The sequence below is a fragment of the Castanea sativa genome, chromosome 5 (genome assembly GCF_040712315.1).
Source record: "Castanea sativa cultivar Marrone di Chiusa Pesio chromosome 5, ASM4071231v1".
Classification (NCBI taxonomy): Eukaryota; Viridiplantae; Streptophyta; class Magnoliopsida; order Fagales; family Fagaceae; genus Castanea; species Castanea sativa.
In genome coordinates, this window is record NC_134017.1 from 78,633,678 (window position 1) to 78,655,020 (window position 21,343).

The 21,343-nt window shown below is 32.1% G+C and overlaps 2 protein-coding genes across 5 annotated transcripts; both read right to left on the reverse strand.

Annotated features, from left to right (window-relative positions):
• Nucleotides 1–1,844: 1,844 nt before the first annotated feature.
• LOC142635873 (receptor-like protein EIX2) lies at nucleotides 1,845–4,683 on the reverse strand. The gene is made up of 2 exons (XM_075809934.1): nucleotides 4,110–4,683; nucleotides 1,845–3,875 (listed from the first exon to the last, which is right to left on the reverse strand). The coding sequence occupies exons 1-2, from the start codon at nucleotides 4,681–4,683 to the stop codon at nucleotides 1,933–1,935; spliced, it is 2,517 nt and encodes an 838-aa protein (XP_075666049.1). The 3' UTR covers nucleotides 1,845–1,932.
• Nucleotides 4,684–7,468: 2,785 nt separating this feature from the next.
• Nucleotides 7,469–10,595, reverse strand: LOC142636756 (cell division cycle 20.2, cofactor of APC complex-like). 4 transcript variants are annotated; one of them, XM_075811044.1, is made up of 5 exons: nucleotides 10,251–10,595; nucleotides 9,361–9,636; nucleotides 8,812–9,084; nucleotides 8,131–8,709; nucleotides 7,469–7,892 (listed from the first exon to the last, which is right to left on the reverse strand). In XM_075811044.1, exons 1-5 carry the CDS (start codon nucleotides 10,347–10,349, stop codon nucleotides 7,752–7,754), a joined length of 1,368 nt encoding a protein of 455 aa, XP_075667159.1. In that variant the 5' UTR covers nucleotides 10,350–10,595; the 3' UTR covers nucleotides 7,469–7,751. The 4 variants fall into 4 exon arrangements, with proteins under 4 accessions (XP_075667159.1, XP_075667157.1, XP_075667156.1 ...); XM_075811042.1 differs by having other exon boundaries at nucleotides 9,361–9,572; nucleotides 10,251–10,337; XM_075811041.1 differs by lacking the exon at nucleotides 10,251–10,595 and adding an exon at nucleotides 9,839–10,201.
• Between the last annotated feature and the right edge of the window lie 10,748 nt (nucleotides 10,596–21,343).

The window sequence follows — 21,343 nt, forward strand, 5'->3', positions numbered from 1 at the left end:
CTTCGTCGTCGTGCAGATCGGACTTAGATCGTTCCTTTCTTCGTGCCAGTTGTCGTTGTGCAAATCATCTGCGTCCTCCATCTTCTTCAGAAAGGAACAATTTAAGTCTTCTCCAGGTCGTCGTCTTCTTCTTTTGATCCGGATCTTCTTTTCCTTCTCTTCTCCGCCTTTTCTCCTTCTCCATCTTCAAATCTACTTCTATGGAACTTGAGTCTCTCAAACTTCAGTTCCACGTGGCTAAGTTCTTCCATGGCAGCAGTAGAACTCGAGTTTGAGACCCTCAATTTTTGTCATTGATCTCGAGTTTTAAAAACTCGAGATGCTAGTTTCCAAATTCCTTACAAACATCTATTAACTTATTATATTCTTTCTCCCTACTGCACTAGCCTGCAAATTCCAATTAACAAAGCTATATTCACAAAGTTTCTTTTACAATCCATTCCTAATGTACAAATTCATAGGGTGGTGACCGTGCTCTCTTGAAAGCAAGTTTGCGATATAAACTAGAATTGAAATGAAAGCAACATGAGAAGATGTATCATGTTTCATGTATATGCATAATCTATCTCACAGCGTGTGGATTTCATATGATTGTGAGGTCTACACACTGTGAGAGGAATAATGGATATCTGATCCATAAAAGATAATTATTAGGTGTGGGGGGCAAGCAAGAGATCTTGTTAGCACTCAAGTATTAAGATTTTTGGTATCAACATCAAATTGGAAAACAAGGAGATGTGAAGCCCAGTATAATGCAACATAAAGTACCCACACTTAGGTCAGACATTGAATGAAGTAGATTTTGCACTAATCTTCTATGCAAGAACTTAATGCAACCAATTGCACAGATGAATGTCCTATGCAATGACATACACTATTGTTTAAATGGAATGTCATAACCAGCAAGTTTAGCAGCTGCATGTAACCAGCACAGATGTTTCTCTAAAAATCAAGAAAAGGCACAGGTGCATGTAACCAGCAAATTTGATTGACATTGTTTACAACCATTCTCACCACTTCTCTGACCTCTTCTTGTGCTTTCTTCATGATATGCTTTTCCATGAGCTGCCATTACCCACTTCATTGTTGCTATAGAGGTATCAGTTAAACAGGTCTCGATATTTTCAAACCAAATAGATAGCCTCAGTTTACATCTGATTGTGTGTATATATCTGTAGGATTAGGTCCTATAGTGTTCTTAGGGTAACTTTTATTTGAAAAAAAAAAAATGCTGGGAGCCTCTGGTCTCCTGCTTCAATCTATTCAATGGAGTATATGGATGTTTGCATTAAAAATATAAGGGTCAAATGGACACCGCCTCCTTCAAGCTTAATGTCGGGATTTTCCAGTTCAAGTATGTGGCGTATGTGGATCTGGGACGATGAATGCATAAGGGCCAGGATCTTTTTGTGGACAGCTGCTTCTGCAGTAATAAAAGCTCTACTCTTTTGTCAAGTTATGGGGTATTCTGAAATTTATAGTGGAGAGCACTCTGGGCTGAACTAGTTGTGTTACTTAACTCGGAAAAGCTATAATTCCCTCTGGAAATTGCATGGATTCAGAAGAGAATGAGAAAGTTGTTTTAGCTCTTGCTACTGCTGCAAAAGAGAATGAGAAGCCAGCGTATGACCTGAAGAATATTTCTCTTTTCTCCTTCCCATTGTATAGCTTGATATGGAATAAATAAATAAAAAGATCACGACACAATATATGCAAGAAATAAAATAAGATTTATCCTCATGCGCGTGAACCTAAAAGGAAGAAATTTTATTTCAAATATTTAGATGATCACAATAGTAATAAGATAGAGAGAGATACAACACACCTCAGGAGAACAAGCCCAACAGTCAGGTTTTGCAAAATAAGCTCACATTGGCCTACACAATTCTACTTACACAATAGAATTTTGCATGCTAATTGCCCCTCAAAACTTCAATTCTTTTCCATCCCAAATTTTCTTGTCAAATGAACCATTTTCAATGCAATTATTAATGCTATCCTATTTCTGATTTCATCACAAAAACTGAAATACCAATACCTCCATGACTTCTTCACCAGTAAGGTGCCACAAACACTCCAAAAGCCTACAACAAAACCGAGTCCAATGCTAACAATAAACCATAGCCTTTCAGTATCATCTCCATCCTGTTTGTCTTGAGCAATACCACTACCATCAGAAAAAGTTGGCCCATCAAATGTTTCATCTCCTGGGCACTTGGTCGGAAGTGGAGAACCACACAATCGAGGGTTGCCCTTATATATAGATGCATCATTTAGTGTTTGGAGCTGATTACCAGATGGGATTCTTCCTGCTAATTTGTTAAATGACAAGTTCAAGTGTACCAAGGAAGTTAAAGAAGACATGCTTTCAGGAATAGGTCCGGAAAGGCTATTCTTTGAGAGATCAAGTGTTTCCAGGAACCGCATGTTTCCAATATTCTTGGGAACATTTCCAGTGAGATGATTCCTTGACAAGTTTAGTGTATCCAGTGCTGTAAGACTTGTTATTTCATCAGGAATTCCTCCTATTAAATTATTCCCTGAAAAATCAATGGTGGTAACAAATTGGAGAGTGCTACCATATTCGAGCTCTCTTCCTTTTGTCATTATGATGGCTTTCTCAACATAATTGACATAAAAAGAGGGCCAGATGATGCCATTGCCATAAATCAAAGCAGTAAAATTGCCCAAACAGTTTGGAATTCTCCCAAAAAGATTGTTTTGTGCAACATCTAGGATGTGAAGAGCTGGAAGATTGCACCACTGTCGAGGGATGATTCCACTAAATTGATTTGACCGTAAGCGTAGTATTTTGACTTCTGATCCTATCCATGATGGAAGAATCCCCGAGAGATGATTCCCACTAAGATCAAGGCTCACAAGAGAACAATTTTGCAAGGAAGAAGGAATTTCACCATAAAGATTATTGTTGCTCAACACTAGTACATGAAGAGAACTCAAGAAACCCATTGAGCTCAGAATTTTTCCAGATAGGTTGTTGTATGAAATATCCACAACCCACAATAGTTGTGACTCATTCCAATGATGGGGGAGCCACCCTGAAAGCTTATTGTTTCGAAGGTAAAGTCCTCCAAGATCATTTATTTTCCATATGGACAAGGGAATTGTACCATTGAGGTTGTTCTCTGAAAGGTCTAAACAGCGCAACCTTGGCATTAGATCATCAATATTTGATGGGATAGAGCCTGAAAATGAATTGCTTTTCAAATACAACTCGGTCACATTACTAAACCAAAGTGGGATAGGACCCTTGAAGCAGTTATTACTGAGATCAATAAAATTTACATTTGGAAGTACTAATTGATGTGGCAACTTCCCCATAATCTGATTTTGGGATAGATCAAAGTGAATGATTTGAGAAGATATCATAGAGAACCATTCCTTAGGTATAGTGTCTATGATTCCAACATTTTTAAGGGTGACAACTGTAAGTTCACTTTGAACTTGAAGCCATACTGGAAATTTAGGGCCACAAAGACAGCTTTCTAGTTCAAGGATTTTGAGCTTGAAAGGAGGAACCCAATCATATGTTACATTGAAAACTAGGGAATGGTTTGTATTGGCTTTTAGTACAACATTTTCTAGTCTTGTGAGATTCATCAGTTGGACTTCTGTTATAACACCTTCCAAAAAATTCTCATAGAGAAACAAATTGACTAGGTTTGAGAGTTGTCCAAAGCTTTCAGGAATGGTTCCATTCATCTCATTATTAGAGAGGTCCAAATCTTGCAAGGATGACAAGCTGCCAATAGAAGCTGGAATTGAACCCCAAAAAGAGTTATACTCAAGATTGAGGTATCTTAAGCTTCCAAGTCTCCCCAATGAATCAGGAATTTTTCCTAACAAATTGTTAACGCTCAAATCTAGGGACTCTAGGCTTTTGTTCAGGCAAGCCGAGGCATTACCTAAAAAACCATCAATAGTGCCACAAAAATTCATCTGTGAAAGATCTAAAGTCCTGAGTTTACAAAGGTTTCCCAAAAAGCTTGGGAGTTGACCTGTGATGTATCGATTTCCACTCAAATAAAGGTCCCTAAGATTTCTTAGGTTCACAAAATCAAATGGAATGGTATCTTGGAAATAATTAAAGCGGAGATCAAGTTTTGTGAGGCTGGTAAGATTTACCAGCCATTGAGGTATGGAAGAGGTGAAGTGGTTGTATGATAAATCAAGGACAAAAAGAGAGGTTAAATTAACTAATGAAAGGGAAGTTGGAAGACTTTGAAGCTTACAATGATCTAAATGTAACTCCACAAGGGAAGGAAGCCTATTAACTGCATGCAGCCAATTTGCTCCAACTCTGCTGAGATCCACGCCACCCATATCCAGGTACTTCAGAGAAGAGAGACCTGAAAGCCAATCCAAAGAACTTATCTGTTCATTGAACTGAAAACCCCGAACATCGAGCTTGGTAACATGACCTGATTTGTTGTTGCACTCTACGCCAGCCCATTGGCAGCAATCTTCACCAAGCCATTTGTAGACGACTAAATCATAAGAACGCCAATCATATTCATGAGTGAGGTTGATGCCTTCCTTGAAGCTGAGCAGTGCTTCTCTTTCAGTTTGAATGCATTTGAGTACACTAGTATGATGGTCACTGCATGAACTGAGTTTGATTATCAGAAGCAGAAATACAACAGTAAGATTAAAGCTACCCATGGAGTTTGTGTTATAACTGATAGTGACACCGCTGAAGATGTGTCTACTGCTTTATATGAAGCGAAGGCCTTAACATATATATAGTAAATTTTGAGACGACCATGACTGATATATTAACAGTTTGTACAGTGTACTGTTGAACTCAACATAGAATGGTCTGTTGTCAATCACTGTCTAGAAGGGCTCCATTGTTGCATGTGCTCGGGGTAGAAATTTTGGATTAGCTCCTGGGATTTCCGGTTGTTGTTGTACTCTCTTTCATAGTAGACATTTCAAAAGCCTTTATTTATGGCTTTTATTCGTTTTTTCTAAGTTCTATAAACTGAAATCGTGTAACACATTATGTGTAACCAGGGGCGGAGCTACATTGCTCCCCAAATTTTTTTTTTCTCCTACAACTATACTAGTAGTAGGATATAGTCCTCCAAAAAAATTAGAACCAGCCCCTCAATTGTTTCTAAGATTTCTAGTTAGTCCAGTGGATTTTTAGTTGGATTCCTCAATTGTTCAAAAATTTATTACCAGTCCATCTCAATTATTTCTAAGATTTATAGTTAGTCCAAAAGATAATGACTAATAGTTGATCTTCTCAATTGTCCACAAAATTTTTAATTAATCCAATGGATAATAACTCATTCTCTAGCATCATTGACAACCCATTTCCCAACATAATTTCAATTTTTTTTTTCATCTTTAGGTACCCATGGAGCTTTGTTGTAGCTGCTAATGCCAGCCCATTACCCCATTTTCTTTCTTCTCAACTCAAAAACTCCCATCTCAACCAAAATTATTAATCCTTTTTTTTTCCTGGTGCAACATCATCTTCTTGACTCTTTAAAGAAGTGAATATACAAGTGTATTTTTTTCTCTCTTTTATCAATCATCATTGTTATTTTACCGTTAGTTTTATTTTTGTTTCTTTCTTCTGCCATTATGTGTGTGTTGATATGCATAAGGGCATTTAAGATTTTTTTGTTCACATTTTTGTATTGCTATCTTTATTCCATTAAAGATTGTTGGGCATAATTTTGATGTGAATTGTTCGATTTTTTTTGTATTTGTCTATAATAAACTATATAATTTTTGTATGTTCATTAATATTTAAGAATATAACAATATATCAAAGTTAATAATTTTTTATTCAATATGAACTATGGTTAATATATCAATACTACAATTCCCCCCCCCCCTCTCCCATGTAAAATTTTCTAGCTACGCCCCTGTGTGTAACACATTGTGTGAACTAAACACTTGTTTTTTTTCTTCCACACGTAAGGGCTGGTGAGTGAAATGTTTTCCACAGCGTATATTTTATATTTCTTACTTTTTACACATCTACCACATGATCTCTTGACTCCAATTTCACCCGAAATGATTATGTTTATTGAAGTTGTCATCCCTACCAATAAAATATTATCACTAATTTAAATGAGATGAATCAATAAATCATAGGTGACAGTATTTATTAGTTTGGAAGATTAAGGAGAATCACTTTAGCTGTCTAGATCACACCGTTTCCACGTTTGTTTTCTAGAGAATATATTGTTGCACACAATTCATCAGCCTTGAAATTGTATTCTAAAATCAACCCATGTGGTAGTGTGTGTATTGTGAATGTGTAATAGTAAGTGTATGATGATAATCATGGTCCCTCTTTTCTTCCATACACCACACATGATCTGTTGTATCGTATTTTGTGAGGGGCCTGTTGAATACAAAGGAAAGTATTGCCTCTAACTAGTGTGCGGAGAAAACTAGCCTCTTGAGATATCCTAAATAAGACAGTATCTCATGGAATAGTCTCCTGCGAGAAATTGATTGTTGCTGGTTTATTGATCCATCTTTTGTTTTTGTTTTTGTTTTTTTGTTTTTTGTTTTTTTGTTTTTTTTTATTGTGAAACTTTGTTAGTTTCTGCGGTCCACTTCATTATCTTGGCTTGAGACAGTCTCTTGCAATTGTCTATCTTAGGGAACTAAGATAATGTCTATGTTTGAATGTTGGGTTTGAATTGGGTTCACCGTCTAGTTTCACTGGACCCATCAAAATGATGACATTGGACTTAAACCTTACGCCCTTGAATGTTTACCATTAATTAGAATGACTACATTCTACTTTTGTGAAAAAATTTAGGAAAAAGGTATTTTGAAATTAAAATCTTGGACTTTTGTTTCTTTTCCTTTTTGGACTTTTAGGGAACCTAAAAAGGTTGTCTTGTTGAAGTAGTTTTTAAAATTCGGAAACTTTTATTTATTTATTTTTGTTATGAGATTGTCTCTTGCAATTGTTTGTTTTTTTTTTAAATTTATTGTTTATCAATGGAAAAGTGTCTTCGTCGAAGGCAAGAGGAAAAAATATAAGGAGGAAAATTCTATTTATTTCAAGATCCTCTAGATTTCTTAAAATAACTCTATCAAAAAGTTGCTAAAATCCTTTTATTTATTTTAAAATGAATTCACGACATCAATAATTTAAAATAGATTCCAAAATGGTTACAGTTACTGTTTTTTCAAATGTTGATGATGTTGTAAAATTCAATCCACTTATGTCAAAATAGATGGATAGGATTTTAGGAACATATTGAAGTTTTCTTAAAAACTCTAGAAAACCTTAATCCATAATCCATACATATTTCTGTAAATGTGCGCGAGAGGGAGAACAAAAAGAAGAAACAAACACCAAAAGAAACTACAGAGAACCATGATGAGGCACATATACTCCAGATTTGTCCCAAGTGGTTCTAAGTTCTAACCATGGGCAAAGAAATAATGCTCCACTAAGCAACTCTGGGAATAACAAAGACTCACTTGAGGCAAACTTACCTCAGACCATCCCATTTACAGTAAGAAGTTTGTACATCACATTAAAACTTGCTGCGTTTACAAATACATCATATTTTCTTCTAGACAGTATATACAGTTCAAAGAATGACTATGTGAAATTAGTAAATATGTAAAGTAAGTTCTGTACCAAACGAGTATTCATTGTGCTGAGCTTCATTTTCATCACAGAAACTTCATTCTCCAAAGGTCAATTCAACCTAAAATCCTTGACCTCTCTCTTACGATGTTCAACGGATGCGGCTGACCTGAGCAAACGGTTCTAATTTTGCCTTAGGTGCAGGTTTAGCTGCTTCTGGAGTCCCAAACACATTCCAAAATCTTAGAGTCTCGTCTGCTGCTGCAGATGCCACTGTGCATCCATCGGGGCTCTGAACATATAGCAACAAAGTTCAAGCAGTAAGAAATGATCTCACTCAAATAACTCATATAAAACCAATTAAAAGATGAAACTAATAATTTAAACAATTAAATTTATTACACTAGAGCAAGATTTACTGAAATGTTCTAAAAGATAAAACTTAAATACAACAACCAAAGTTACTAATTAGTTTTGGCAAGGATAAAACTTGGATAAAAATCATAATTTGATCAACTCCAAATTAGTACCTGTGTCATAAAAAGGACTCTAGAAGTATGTCCAGTGAGCTCAGCCATCTTCACCATTGAGGGGTATTTCCATAGGGTAAGCTGATTCTGTGTAAAACCGTGAGAGCTAAGCAATTCTCGCTCATTCTTGTTCCACAACAAAGAACAAACCTGCGAGCCGGTGTTAATAGAGTTCAAGCATGCGCCTGTGTGGGCATTCCAGAACTTAATGCACTGATCACCACCACCTCCACCTGAGGCTAACAAATTACCCTGAAATGGACACCAAGCAAGGGCCTTGACTGCAGCTGTGTGGCCCTCAAGTCTGTGAAGCCACTGTCTTGGCGCACTGGAAGAGGCCATGGTTTTGTCCCATATATAGAGAAGATTATCATTCCCTCCACTAGCCAATTGAAATGAGGCAGACCATTTTAGTCCACAGACCTCAAGATGGTGTCCCCTATAGGTTTCAATTATGTGGGATCTCACCCTCACATCATTGTTGATAACTTTACCATCCATTCCTCCAGTTGTAAGGATGTGATTGTTCCAAGCCAGTGAACCTACTCTTTGTCTGTGACCGCCACTCAATGTTCTTAACTGCATTAACAAAATCACAGTAAATCTTCAACATGTATCAAAGAAAAACAAAAGAATAAGTTAGAAATTTTTTTATGGTAGATATAGTTCTGACTTAGGAACCTGTCTGTTAACAGTATAATCCCATATTTGGACGTGGGAATTGTTTAATCCAATGGCAATGTGCCGGCCATCAGGAGCCCAACTAACACTTGTAACAGGGCCGCCATCATCATCATCAATCGTGACAAGTTCTGAGGTAGAGCCATTTGTGGCATCCCAGAGGTATACCGTGCTTCTGAGAGCAATGGCAAGGACATTGCTGCTACCCCAGTCTAATAAATTCAAGTAGAAATCATCCAAAATATCAGGAGCATCCAATGTCCTCTCACAACTCTGTGAAATCAGATTGGAACAATTAGTACACAAAATAAATTTACAAAACACACACAGAACAAAGATCAGAAGCACTAAGACAAAGACTCAAAGAAACAAAAATACAGATTATATGGCTTCGGCAAATTTAAAAATCACATTTACATCTAAACTAAGATTCAAAGGGCCTTAAAATATGTTTCATATCTGAATCCAGATTCCCTATTCTATCAAATACTATTTTGATTAGCAGATCAATTCAAATATGATTAATTTTTCTTATATATGCAATTATACCTGAGGAATGTGTCTCCTGTGCTTGACAGGTATGGTCTGTGGAGAAGGTGGTGAAAAAAATTCCTGTGGGATTGGGTCAATTGGTGTGGAGGGCTTGTTCTTGTAGACCAAGATCCGTGTCCGGTTCATGTTAAAGGCCTCCGCGAGTTTCTTCTGGTACGCCTCTCTGGACGGAGAGATCACAGCCAGGTTCTCTTTGCCTTTCCTCCCATCTGTAAGCATGTAATGTGCATAATCAAAGTCCATCGCGGCACGATTTGGAATGAACCTATCCAACTGTCAGTATAACACACAAATTTATTATCAGAGATGTTAAAAGAGAGCAAAACTGAATTTCTATTCATAGTTCAATGCTATACATCAAAGCATATTTATAGGAAATTTAATCTAACCCTATCTTGATCCTAATATAACTAGGTAATTAAATTTTCCTACAAATTTAGGCTTGTAGTGATGACTTGACAAGAAACCAACAAACCTTAGATTCAGAAACTAGAGATACGGCAACACTGGACTTCTGTTTGCCTGTTTGGTTGCTTAGAAAATTTGGGAGGAAATAATCAGAATTTTCACTGTCTAGGACACCCTTGTGTAATTTGAGATAATTTTCCAATTTCTTTTAAAGAAAGAAACAAAACCCAGAATTTGGTTTCTCTTGTTTTCTCTTCCTCAATTTTCTTGGCAATCAGACAAGGGTGCATGACATAAAGATTCACAGAAAATTATTCGCATAACAAAACCCAAATTTCAAAAGAGAAAATATGGCCACCATAAGGTATCATTGAAAAACAAAATTTTCATAACAAAATTGAAAGAAAAAATTAAAAAAAACTACAAAATATCAAATTTTAATAAGAGGAACATATATATAAGAATTTAAAGATTCTTACATTTTCTCGATTAGACTTTCTCTTGGGGACTTGTTCTTGAAGAGGGCCCAGCCACAGAGCCCTTCTCTTGTGAGAAGAACCCATGGATCCTTCATCCATAACGTTGGAGATAAAGAGAGAGTAAAAGAGAAGAAAAATAACAAAGAAAAACAAGAAACCAACCCTTCCAAATTCACTCAGATTTTTTATACTATATAGCAAAATTATGAAAAGGAAAAAACAATAAGGAACACAGTCAGAGACAGAGAGAGTAGATTTTTGATGGGTTTCTTGTATCTGATCTTTAAGCGTTTGGTAGAGAGAGAATCAGAGAAAGTCAGAGAGAGAGAGATAGAGAGAGAAGAAGTAGTTGATGATTTTCGAATTTGGAGGATTTAACGGCTACTGTGGTGTCCTTAAATAGCCGTTGATATTTTAGTTTGAATGAAATGGGCTTATGGGCCTCATTTTGACACCAACTTTGTAGGGTGTTACTGTGCTTGGGCGGCCCACGACCACGTCTTCTAAGAGTCCAAACTCCAAACTTCTTAGGGGTTGTTTGGGATTAGGCTCAAAGGTGGGAGTAGCTCTCTCACTTTCACAACTCAAACTCAACCCAATCCACAGGCAAACTTAGGCTTACTTTTAAACATTAATAATAAAAAATAAAAGCGGTATTCCAATCTTTGACCAAATCATTCAACTTCCTGCGCATGATACCTTGAAAACCTCATAAATCTATCACGTGATGATTGAAACCTGAGACCTTTAAATTTATGATACATCTTTCAAATTCATTAATCCTACCTCTCAAACTTTAATGAATAGACTTAAATGACTGAATCACGATGTTGTTTGTGTTTGTCAATAATAAAATATAATAATGCATTTGTTGAGTGCATTAAGGTGTGACTTGTGGGGAGGGGTAGGGTCCAAACTTCTTCATAATTTCTAATATTAGTCAATAAAGTTGTCTAAACTTTCTTCTAAAAAAAAGTTGGCTAATCTTAAAATATGGTGACGAAATTTTTCAGGTGAATTCATCACGATTTCACAAAAGAATCCACTTTCTAACACCGACAAATAATTTGTTGGGCCTACTTTTCATTATCTTTGGGAAAGTACATAAACATGTTAATTTGCAAATGCTAAAGCCTAAAAAAAAGGCGTTGTTGGTATTTGTATGATTTGATATATATTTCAATACGCTAAAAAATTACTGCATTTGACACCAATATCAAGCATTTTAACTCTAATTAGTTAGGTTGAAACTTTCTATAATAAAAAAAAAAAAATCTAATTAGTTTACCATGTTTATTGAAAGAAGGGGAATTAAAAATAAATGTTAAGTTACAAAACATTCCCTTCATGTATTTTTTACAATGCAATGGAAAATGTTGTACAAAGTCCATTTATCAAAAAAAATTATTAGCAAAATAATCTAGTTTTGAGTTGGCTAATCATTGCAACCATATGTTATTTCTGCCGTCAAATTCCTCAAAGAATGATAAAGTTGTAGTTTCAAGTTCTCTCTAGTAATTTTTTGAGTTGGCTCTAAAATTGATGTTTATTTTCTTTTTATCTAATAAGATTAATACTTATTTTCTTTTTATATATTAGAAGATTACTTAATTTCATTTCATTTCTTTATAAATTTTAAAGTAAAAGCTAAATTCCACTTTCCAAAATAAATAAATAAAGTTTAACATTGAAATTTGTCCAAACAATATATCTTAGTGTATAGTGACAAATAATTTGTGGGGCCAACTTTTCATTATCTTTGGGAAAGTACATAACCATGTTCATTTGCAAATGCTAAAGCCAAAAAAAAGGTAAAAAAAGAAAAGAAAAGGTGTTATTGGTATGAGTATGACTTGATATATATTTCAATACGCTAAAAAATTACTGCATTTGACCAATATCAAGCATTCTAACTCTAATTAGTTAGGTTGAAATTCTCTATAATATATATATATATATATATATATATATATATATATATATATATATATATATAAAAAAAATCTAATTAGTTTACCATGTTTATTGAAAGAAGGGGAATTAAATAAATGTTAAGTTACAAAATGTTCCCTTCATGTATGTTTTACAATGCAATATATAGAAAATGTTGTACAAAGTCCATTTACCCAAAAAATATATATATATATAATTAATTAGCAAAATAATCTAGTTTTGAGTTGGCTAATCATTGCAACCAAGTGTTATTTCTGCCATCAAATTCCTCAAAGAATGATAAAGTCGTAGTTTCAAGTTCTCTTTGGTAATTTTTTGAGTTGGCTCTAAAATTGATGTTTATTTTCTTTTTATCCAATAAAATTAATGTTAATTTTCTTTTTATATTAGAAGATTACTTAATTTAGTTTAATTTCATTTCTTTATAAACTCTAAAGTAAAGCTAAATTCCACTTTCCAAAATAAATATATAAAGTTTAACATTTGAAATTTGTCCAAACAATATATCTTAGTGTATAGTGAGTTAGTGACAAATAATTTGTTGGGCCAACTTTTCATTATCTTTGGGAAAGTACATAACCATGTTCATTTGCAAATGCTAAAACCAAAAAAAAAAAAAAAAAAAAAAAAAAAAAAAAAAAAAAAAAAGGTAAAAAAAGAAAAGAAAAGAAAAAAAGGTGTTATTGGTATGAGTATGACTTTATATATATTTCAATACTCTAAAAAATTACTGCATCTGACACCAATATCAAGCATTCTAACTCTAATTAGTTAGGATGAAATTCTCTAAAGTAAAAAAAAAATCTAATTAGTTTACCATGTTTATTGAAAGAAGGGGAATTAATAATAAATGTTAAGTTACAAAATGTTCCCTTCATGTATATTTTACAATGCAATAGGAAATGTTGTACAACGTCCATTTACCAAAAAAAAAAATTTTAATTAGCAAAATAATCTAATTTTGAGTCAGCTAATCATTGCAACCATGTGTTATTTCTGTTGTCAAATTCCTCAAAGAATGGTAAAGTCATAGTTTCAAGTTCTCTCCGGTAATTTTTTGAGTTGCCTCTAAAATTGATGTTTATTTTCTTTTTCTTTTTTCCAATAAAATTAATGTTTATTTTATTTTTATATTAGAAGATTACTTTATTTAATTTCATTTCATTTCTTTATAAACTCTAAAGTAAAGCTAAGTTCCCTTTCCAAAATAAATAAATAAAGTTTAACATTGAAATTTGTCCAAACAATATATCTTAGTGTATAGTGTCAAATAATTTGTTGGCCAACTTTTCATTATTTTTGGGAAAGTACATAACCATGTTCATTTGCAAATGCTAAAGGCGAAAAAAAAGGTAAAAAAGAAAAAAGAAAAGAAAAGAAAAAAAAGGTGTTATTGGTATAAGTATGACTTGATATATATTTCAATACACTAAAAAATTACTGCATTTGACACCAATATCAATCATTCTAACTCTACTTAGTTAGGTTGAAATTCTCTATAATAAAAAAAATCTAATTAGTTTACCATGTTTATTAATTGAAAGAAGGGGAATTAAAAATAAATGTTGAGTTACAAAACGTTCCCTTCATATATGTTTTACAATGCAATAGAAAATGTTGTACAAAGTACATTTACCGAAAGAAAAAAAAAAATTTTAATTAGCAAAATAATCTAGTTTTGAGTTTGCTAATCATTGTAACCATGTGCTATTTCTGCCGTCAAATTCCTCAAAGAATGATAAAGTTGTAGTTTCAAGTTCTCTCTGGTAATTTTTGGAGTTGGCTCTAAATTAAATTGATGTTTATTTTCTTTTTATCCAATAAATTTAATGTTTATTTTCTTTTTATATTAGAAGATTACTTAATTTAATTTCATTTCATTTCTTTATAAACTCTAAAGTAAAGCTAAATTCCACTTTCCAAAATAAATAAATAAAGTTTAACATTGAAATTTGTCCAAACAATAAATCTTAGTGTATAGTGTATGCAACTACAAATATTTCATCTACTTTCCCAAATTTGGTGTTCACAAATATATATATATATATATATATATATATATATATATATATATATATATATATATATATATATTCAAAATAGAAATCTCACACCTTCAAACGATGTGTCTGCAACCAACATGCCCTACAAGTTCCTAATCTATGGTTGCACCAGTTGAATTGGCTTTTTATATGGCAAGCTTTGCCATGTCTGGCATCAACTTCAAATACAACTCTAGTCACAAGAACCACAAGGTTAATACCATTCACACCAATATTGTTGGAACACTCACCTTGACTGACATGTGCAAAAATAATCGCATTTTCTTAATTAAATATATGCCATTACAAGTATCTTTAAGTCTGATTTATGTCATCCACTTGGGTCGACTCTTGGATTCAAGAAGAAAGACATGCCAAACTTTTATTCCAAGAGTAAGGACATGGAGAATTTAAGCCTTTTTTCTTTCTTATTTTTTTCTTTTTTCTTTCTTATTTTTTAACTTGTAATTTAATTTTGGGCAAATACATATGAAATTTAATTTTGGGCGACTATATATGAAATGGCAATATAGGTGTGTATGAATATTTTTCCCACCAACAATTTTTGGAATTTGACGGCATGATTTTACATATTTCACAATTGTATATGCGTAATATCGGTTCATCTAGGCATTAAGATCAAGTTTACATCATGGGCAATTGTTTTCAATGTTTGAAAATTAAAAAAGCAATTTTCAATTTGATACTAACACAAATATTAATGACTTGTTATTAGTTTTCTCCCATATTTCAATAATTTTGGTTGTAAAAGTTTGTATAATTTAGTATTCTATTTTATTGAAAAACAATAATAATGATTTAATCATACTATATGTGTTTACAAATTTGAAAATGACATGATATAATAACTAATATAGATGGGCATGTTTCATACCTACTCAAGAATGCAAATATTGTTTTGATAAAATAAATATACAAACATCATTCAATTTATTTTTTTTAATTCCTTGATTGTGTGTTATTAGATTTTTTTTTTCATTTTATTGGACTTTGTTTTAATTGTTTCAAAAACAAATAAATTTTGAACAAGAATACAATATCTCAAATAAGTTTTTTTCTCATATAATAATAAATCAATTATTATCCTAATCCGAACCCAAAAGTTAACATCTAAATTTTGGAGATATTGTAGGTTACAATATATATTTGTGACAAATAACATTTATGCAATTCCTAGAATAAGAAACGGTGGTGTCCCTTGGGATGGTCTTAGAGCATTTCCATTGGCAATTGCAAATGAGAAATGTAAGGGAAAAGTACAATTAAGGCACAAAAAGGTGTTGGCAACCGAACTTGTAAAATGCCAGAATTGTAATTTTTTTTTACAATTGTGCTACAGTGTCATCCTAAATGTAGGATAACACTGTAACACAATTGTAAAAATTATAATATATTTTAATTAATGAAGTGGAAGAGAGATGGGGGAGAAGAGAGAGAGAGAGTTGTATTAGAATATATTATATTATTTTAGTGGGTAATATATATTATTTTAATAAGTAGAATAGGAAAATAAAAAATTGGGATGTTAGGTGTATTGTAAAATGGTATGGTATAATTGATAACGTAGTTTTTTGAGATAGTAAAATAGGATATGATACAATTTTTCATTGTGAATACTCTTATGGCTAGGTTACATCAATTTTGAGGATGCAATGATATCTTTTGGTTAGTTCATACCATAAAGATGTTAAAACTATATATATATATATAAAACGATGGATGCTTATTGTTTTATGAATTAAAAAAAAAAAAAATTTAAATTACAAAATGAAAATTTTCATATTTTGTTAAAGCAAATCCTAGTTTGTGTTTGAGCTGTCTGTAACATATTACCTATCATTGCCATTTAGATCTTGTGGCTCCCATTGCTAGCAAATTCTCTCGTCATAGTTTCACAGTTGTTAAAACAAGAAATAATAATGTTTTTTGGACATAGGTGATATGTAACACACAATTACTACAACTCTTGTATAAAACTTAACCTCTACAAGAATACTAGGTTAGTAGGCAAAATAATAGAGAAAAACTCTCTAACATACTTTTATTAATGTACACATAACAATAATCAACCTCTTTATAAAGAGTATTTATAGGAATATAATTTCTCTTACTCCTTTTAAGAAAAGAGATAACAAACTTTCTTTTACTTGAAAAAAGAAAAATAATTTAACTAGGAAAAGAAAAATAATTAAAATCAAAATTCAACAAAGAAAAAGAAAACAATATAAAATTTTAAAATATTTTATTTTTCATTAACCAATCTGCATCATACCATAAAGATGTTAAAACTTCTTCTTCTTCTTTTTTTTTTTTTTAAATAACAATGGATGCTTATTGTTTTATGAATTAAAAAAAAAAGAATTTAAAATATAAAAAGAAAATTTTCATATTTTGTTAAAGCAAATCCTAGTTTGTGTTTGAGCTGTCTGTAACATGTTACCTATCATTGCCATTTTGATCTTGTGGCTCCCATTGCTTATCCTTCACAAATTTTCTAGTCATAGTTTCACAGTTGTTAAAACAAGAAATAATTATGTTTTTTGGACATAGGTGATACTTCTACACCCTCATAGAAGATAGATAAATGGTAGTACTTATCCATGGGTCCATCTCTCATGCGAGAGGAAAAAATCCGTTGAATGGACCTAATAAATTTTCCACCACAAACATAAACAAATAGTTTCCATAGAACATAGTTTTATGCAAGTAGTTTCAAATAGGACGAAGTCCTTCAACTTGATTTGAAGATATTTCTTTGCACTTATTTAGTGGTGTCATCCCTATACATTTATTCATATATAAAAAGTAGTGTTATATATAATACAATTTTTACTATATTAACGTTTTTTACTAACGTGTCACCAATCAAATAAAGTAATTTAAATATTTAATTATGAGCGGTTATTACATTAATTTGTAAGTTTTATATTGTTATGTACTACAAATTTTACTATATTAATCTTATAAACTGATATGTCAACAATCAAAAGAAGCAATTCAAATATTCAATGATGAGCGGTTATTACATCAATTTGTAAGTTTTTATATAAGTTGTAACATCTATTTTATATATGGGTTCGGTTATTATATGTCCTTAAGGTACATATTAATCATTTATTTTTAAAAACATTTTATGGGGAATTGAAAAACCTGTAAAAAAAATTAATAACTTTTTTTTAAACTTTTCATAAAAAGTTTCCTAAAATAGCCTACTAATATATGCCCTAAGGGTACACATTAGTAAACCTTTTTTATATATATATATTAATTACATTATTAGAAAAGACACGTTACTAGTTGGTTCCAATTAGCTCAACTGGTAAAGTCTCTCTTGGTTATATAAGAGATTTGTGACTCAACCCCCACCTACACTAAAAACTAATTGATATCTTGGTCTGATGATAAAAAGTTATCATTAGGAGTAAACTTCATAAGTGGAAACTCTTCAAAAAAAATAAAATAAAGATGTGTTACGAATAAATAAATCATATGTTTAAAAAAATATTTTTTTTTTATTTTTTTTGAGAGAAAGTTTCAATTTATGGCGTTCGCTCTTGATGATAGCTCTTTATCATCAAACTAAAACACTAATCAGTTTTTGGTATAGGCGGAGATTAAACTACAAATCTCTTATTCAACCATAAAAAACTTTACCAATTAAACAACCTGAAATCCAAAAAAAAAAAAAAAATTACACATGAATGAATATATTCTTGACCCCAATTCAGGGGAAAATTTGTCACACTCACATTTATGTATGAGCTGTATGCAATGAATCATTACCAATAAAAAGACCTTGTGGCTCCCATTGCTTGTACTCAAAATATTTTCTAGTCTTTTATTTTAGTGAGAGAGAGCCATGATTGTTAATGTCGATGAATGATGATGACCCCACGAGATGGTCCCACCCAAAAAAAAATCATTCTTTCAATTTTCTCATCACAATAATCTTGTGAACAACCACCGCTTGTTCTCCACGCGTGGCCTATTATCAGCCACCAGCTCTTATCCCGGACACGTGTCCCTCATGCGTTGGCTGGATTCGTTTGTGTGGCTCATAATGAAAGCTATGAGTCGTAAAAGTCGGTGGAGATTTTGCCACGTCATCTATTTGCGTTGTTGGGCCCCACACTATGATGTTAACTTTTACGCTATTTACATGCCCATTCCAACCGCCATGCCACACAGCCTTTTGTTTTGTAAAAGTTGAAATTACTAAAATCGCCTTTACTAGGATAATCTTGTGTGTGCCCACTATGTTCAATGAATTTCATTATTCATTTTGTTTTTGTTTTAACTTTATCCATATATAGTATAATAGTACTACGAAACTTTGCTTTCAAGTTTCAACATAATTGAATAAATCCAATTGATTTCAACATAATTGAATAAATCCAATTGTATTATTATTATTATTATTATTATTATTATTATTATTATTATTTTGGGTAATTTTTTGTGTAACTTTTTTAACTTTTGACAATTTTTTAGTTTTTGACAATTTTTTTTAATTTTTTTTATCAATTTTTTGATAGCTTTTTTCATCTTTTTAAGTTAAACACAAAATAGGAAACATTAACTAGCACCGCACAGTCCTGGTTAACATTTCCCTATTATTATTATTATTATTATTATTATTATTATTTAACATTCCTTCATTTTCTCCTCCCTTTTCATTAGAATTTTTAATATGAGCATACGAATGCAAGTGTAACATGAGCCGTATGTGTTAGGGTGGTTTTTGCATGAGGAAATTGTATGGGATGTAAAATCTAATGTACTCTACGTAGTGCAATGTTCTAAAAAACTTTACAGAATTTTTTTTGCTTTCAATATTTAATCCTCTTTTTTTTATATGCTAAAAAAATTAAAATTATATATTTATGGGTAGAGTTTATCTCCAAATTAGTTTAAAATAAATTCTTCTAACCAACTATGTGCATTTAAATCGACATGTGTGGTCATACTTTGTCTATCCCTTTGCAAAGTAATCTAAATCGGGATGTACTGATTTGGAAAGAAAACTCCTAAACTTTCTTAGTCAAGTATGCATATCAAGTGGCCATCAGGTTGAAGGAACAAACTCAGATTGAGCTGTGTTGCCAGCAACCTGAATCTGTAGGACACTTGCTGTGGGAGTGTCCCTTTGCGAGAAATGTGTGGGCTTTATGCTAGGAAAAATCTAAAAATGCCCGAATGAAGCCATTGATTTTTTCATGTTGTTTCAAATGTTGGTACAAAGATTATCTACACTTGAACTAGAGAAGTGAGCAGTGGTATCCTGGGGGATTTGGAATGCATGTAATAAGGTTTATTTTGAGAGAGTTCAAGCCTACCCCAAATCCATTATGGATGGGGCTATTGGATTCTTGCATAAATACAAGAACCTTATGGCTGCACAAAGGAACTCTTGAGGAATTTGAAACTACGACTTTTGAAACTAAAGACTTTTGGCCTCTGGAACTCATCTTTCACCTTATCTGTTAGACTTGCAACATGTTGCACTTTATTTATTTGTCTCTCCCCTAAATGATCCCAAGGTCTTTACTTACTTGTATAAAATTATCTCAATAATATCTCTATCTTTTATCTCAAAAAAAGCGACACGTGTGTTTTAAGCAATCATGCAGTATAATATATGTTTATAATTTTATGATACCCCACATAATAAGTTGGAGAAGATTTATAGAAACTAGTTTGGAGGAGAACTTTGTCATTCTATTACGTGAAATCTAGTTTTATGGAAATGAGATAACTTGTCAAAACTTCATGATCATTCAGTATCATTTAATTGTCAATATATAAGTATTTAATCAAAAAGAAAAAAAATTAATTATGATAATTTTTGGGGCATTAAATTTTGTGAGTTCATTGTTCTTAAGATATCCTTATTTCTATTATTTATAAATAAATAAACTACAGAAGTAAACATGATTGATTAGAAACATTAATTAGTCTTGTAGATAATTGAGAGAGAGAGAGAGAGAGAGAGAGAGAGAGGAATCCCAAGTGACAATTGTTAGATTTATTTATGAAACATCATATCAAATTCATTCATGTAAATTTTATGCAGAAAAAGACATGGAAACATCTTGTTACAAAGTTTCATGTGACTGATTTAATGTTTTTTATTTTGTTTTTTGTTTCTTACATAAGAAAATTGTGTCCTAAATCGTTAACTAGACTATTTTATATTGTTATTTATGAAACTTTTTTGAAAATCTCATGAACCAATAGTATGGTGAAAAGAACATGAAATCTATGTATTTACAATACATCTTGTATCTAGTATAAGAAACACTTTTTTTTTTGAGTTAAAAAAAAAAAAAAAAAGCATTCTTTAAACTAATAAAAAAAATAAACATAAATATTAGAGGGAAAAAAAAAAAGTATCCCTATCATTATTGGTAGTGTGATTTGGAAGGGCACTGAAGGGCAAAATAGGGAAAGCAAAAAAAAAATCCAAAATCCCGCAAAGAGTGTGTATGTGTCGGAACATGAGACGGCGATTCAAATGATGAGGACGTCTTCAAATTCTTCCACGTGTCGGTCTTCTAAAAGTCACTCTAACTCATGGTAGAGAATTGTGGGACTTGCAGTTGGTAGCAGCGGCAGTGGTAGAGGCAGATATTTTGCAGGACTTGCCACACATATATTATTATTCTATTTTTCTTTGTCCTACTCAATTTTGAAGATGTCAACATGTTCATTTTTTTTTTTTGCCTTTATCAAATATCACCCCCTTGTTCTTGTAAATAAGTCTCTCTACCCCACACATCAAATTTTCATTTTACATATGCCCCTAAAATCTAGGATTGGATGCATTCTCATCAAAAAAATAATAATAATAATAATAAAATCTAGGATTGGCAGAGTCAAGCTAGTTGGGGTAGTTTAAAGTTAAGAATAGAAGAATTAGAGAAAATGTGTGTTTGGATTCGATGTTAGGTTCCGTTTATAAACAATTTATTTAACTAAAATTAAAATTTTTTTGTTGAAAGTACGGTAAATAAAGTTAAAATTTAGTTGGATAATATAGTGAGACCTATAAATAGTACCAAAAAATGCAATGAGACT

Excerpts from the sequence above, each read along its gene's own strand:
- LOC142636756 (XM_075811044.1), bottom strand. The coding sequence starts at position 10,349 with ATGGATGAAGGATCCATGGGTTCTTCTCACAAGAGAAGGGCTCTGTGG. Across the intron at positions 8,710-8,811 it reads ATTATACTGTTAACAGACAG|TTAAGAACATTGAGTGGCGG; the intron begins GTTCCTAAGTCA and ends TTGTTAATGCAG. Across the intron at positions 7,893-8,130 it reads GAGTCCTTTTTATGACACAG|AGCCCCGATGGATGCACAGT; the intron begins GTACTAATTTGG and ends CTATATGTTCAG.
- LOC142635873 (XM_075809934.1), bottom strand. The coding sequence starts at position 4,683 with ATGGGTAGCTTTAATCTTACTGTTGTATTTCTGCTTCTGATAATCAAA. Across the intron at positions 3,876-4,109 it reads CACAAAACTTGATCTCCGCT|TTAACAATTTGTTAGGAAAA; the intron begins TTAATTATTTCC and ends TAGATTTGAGCG.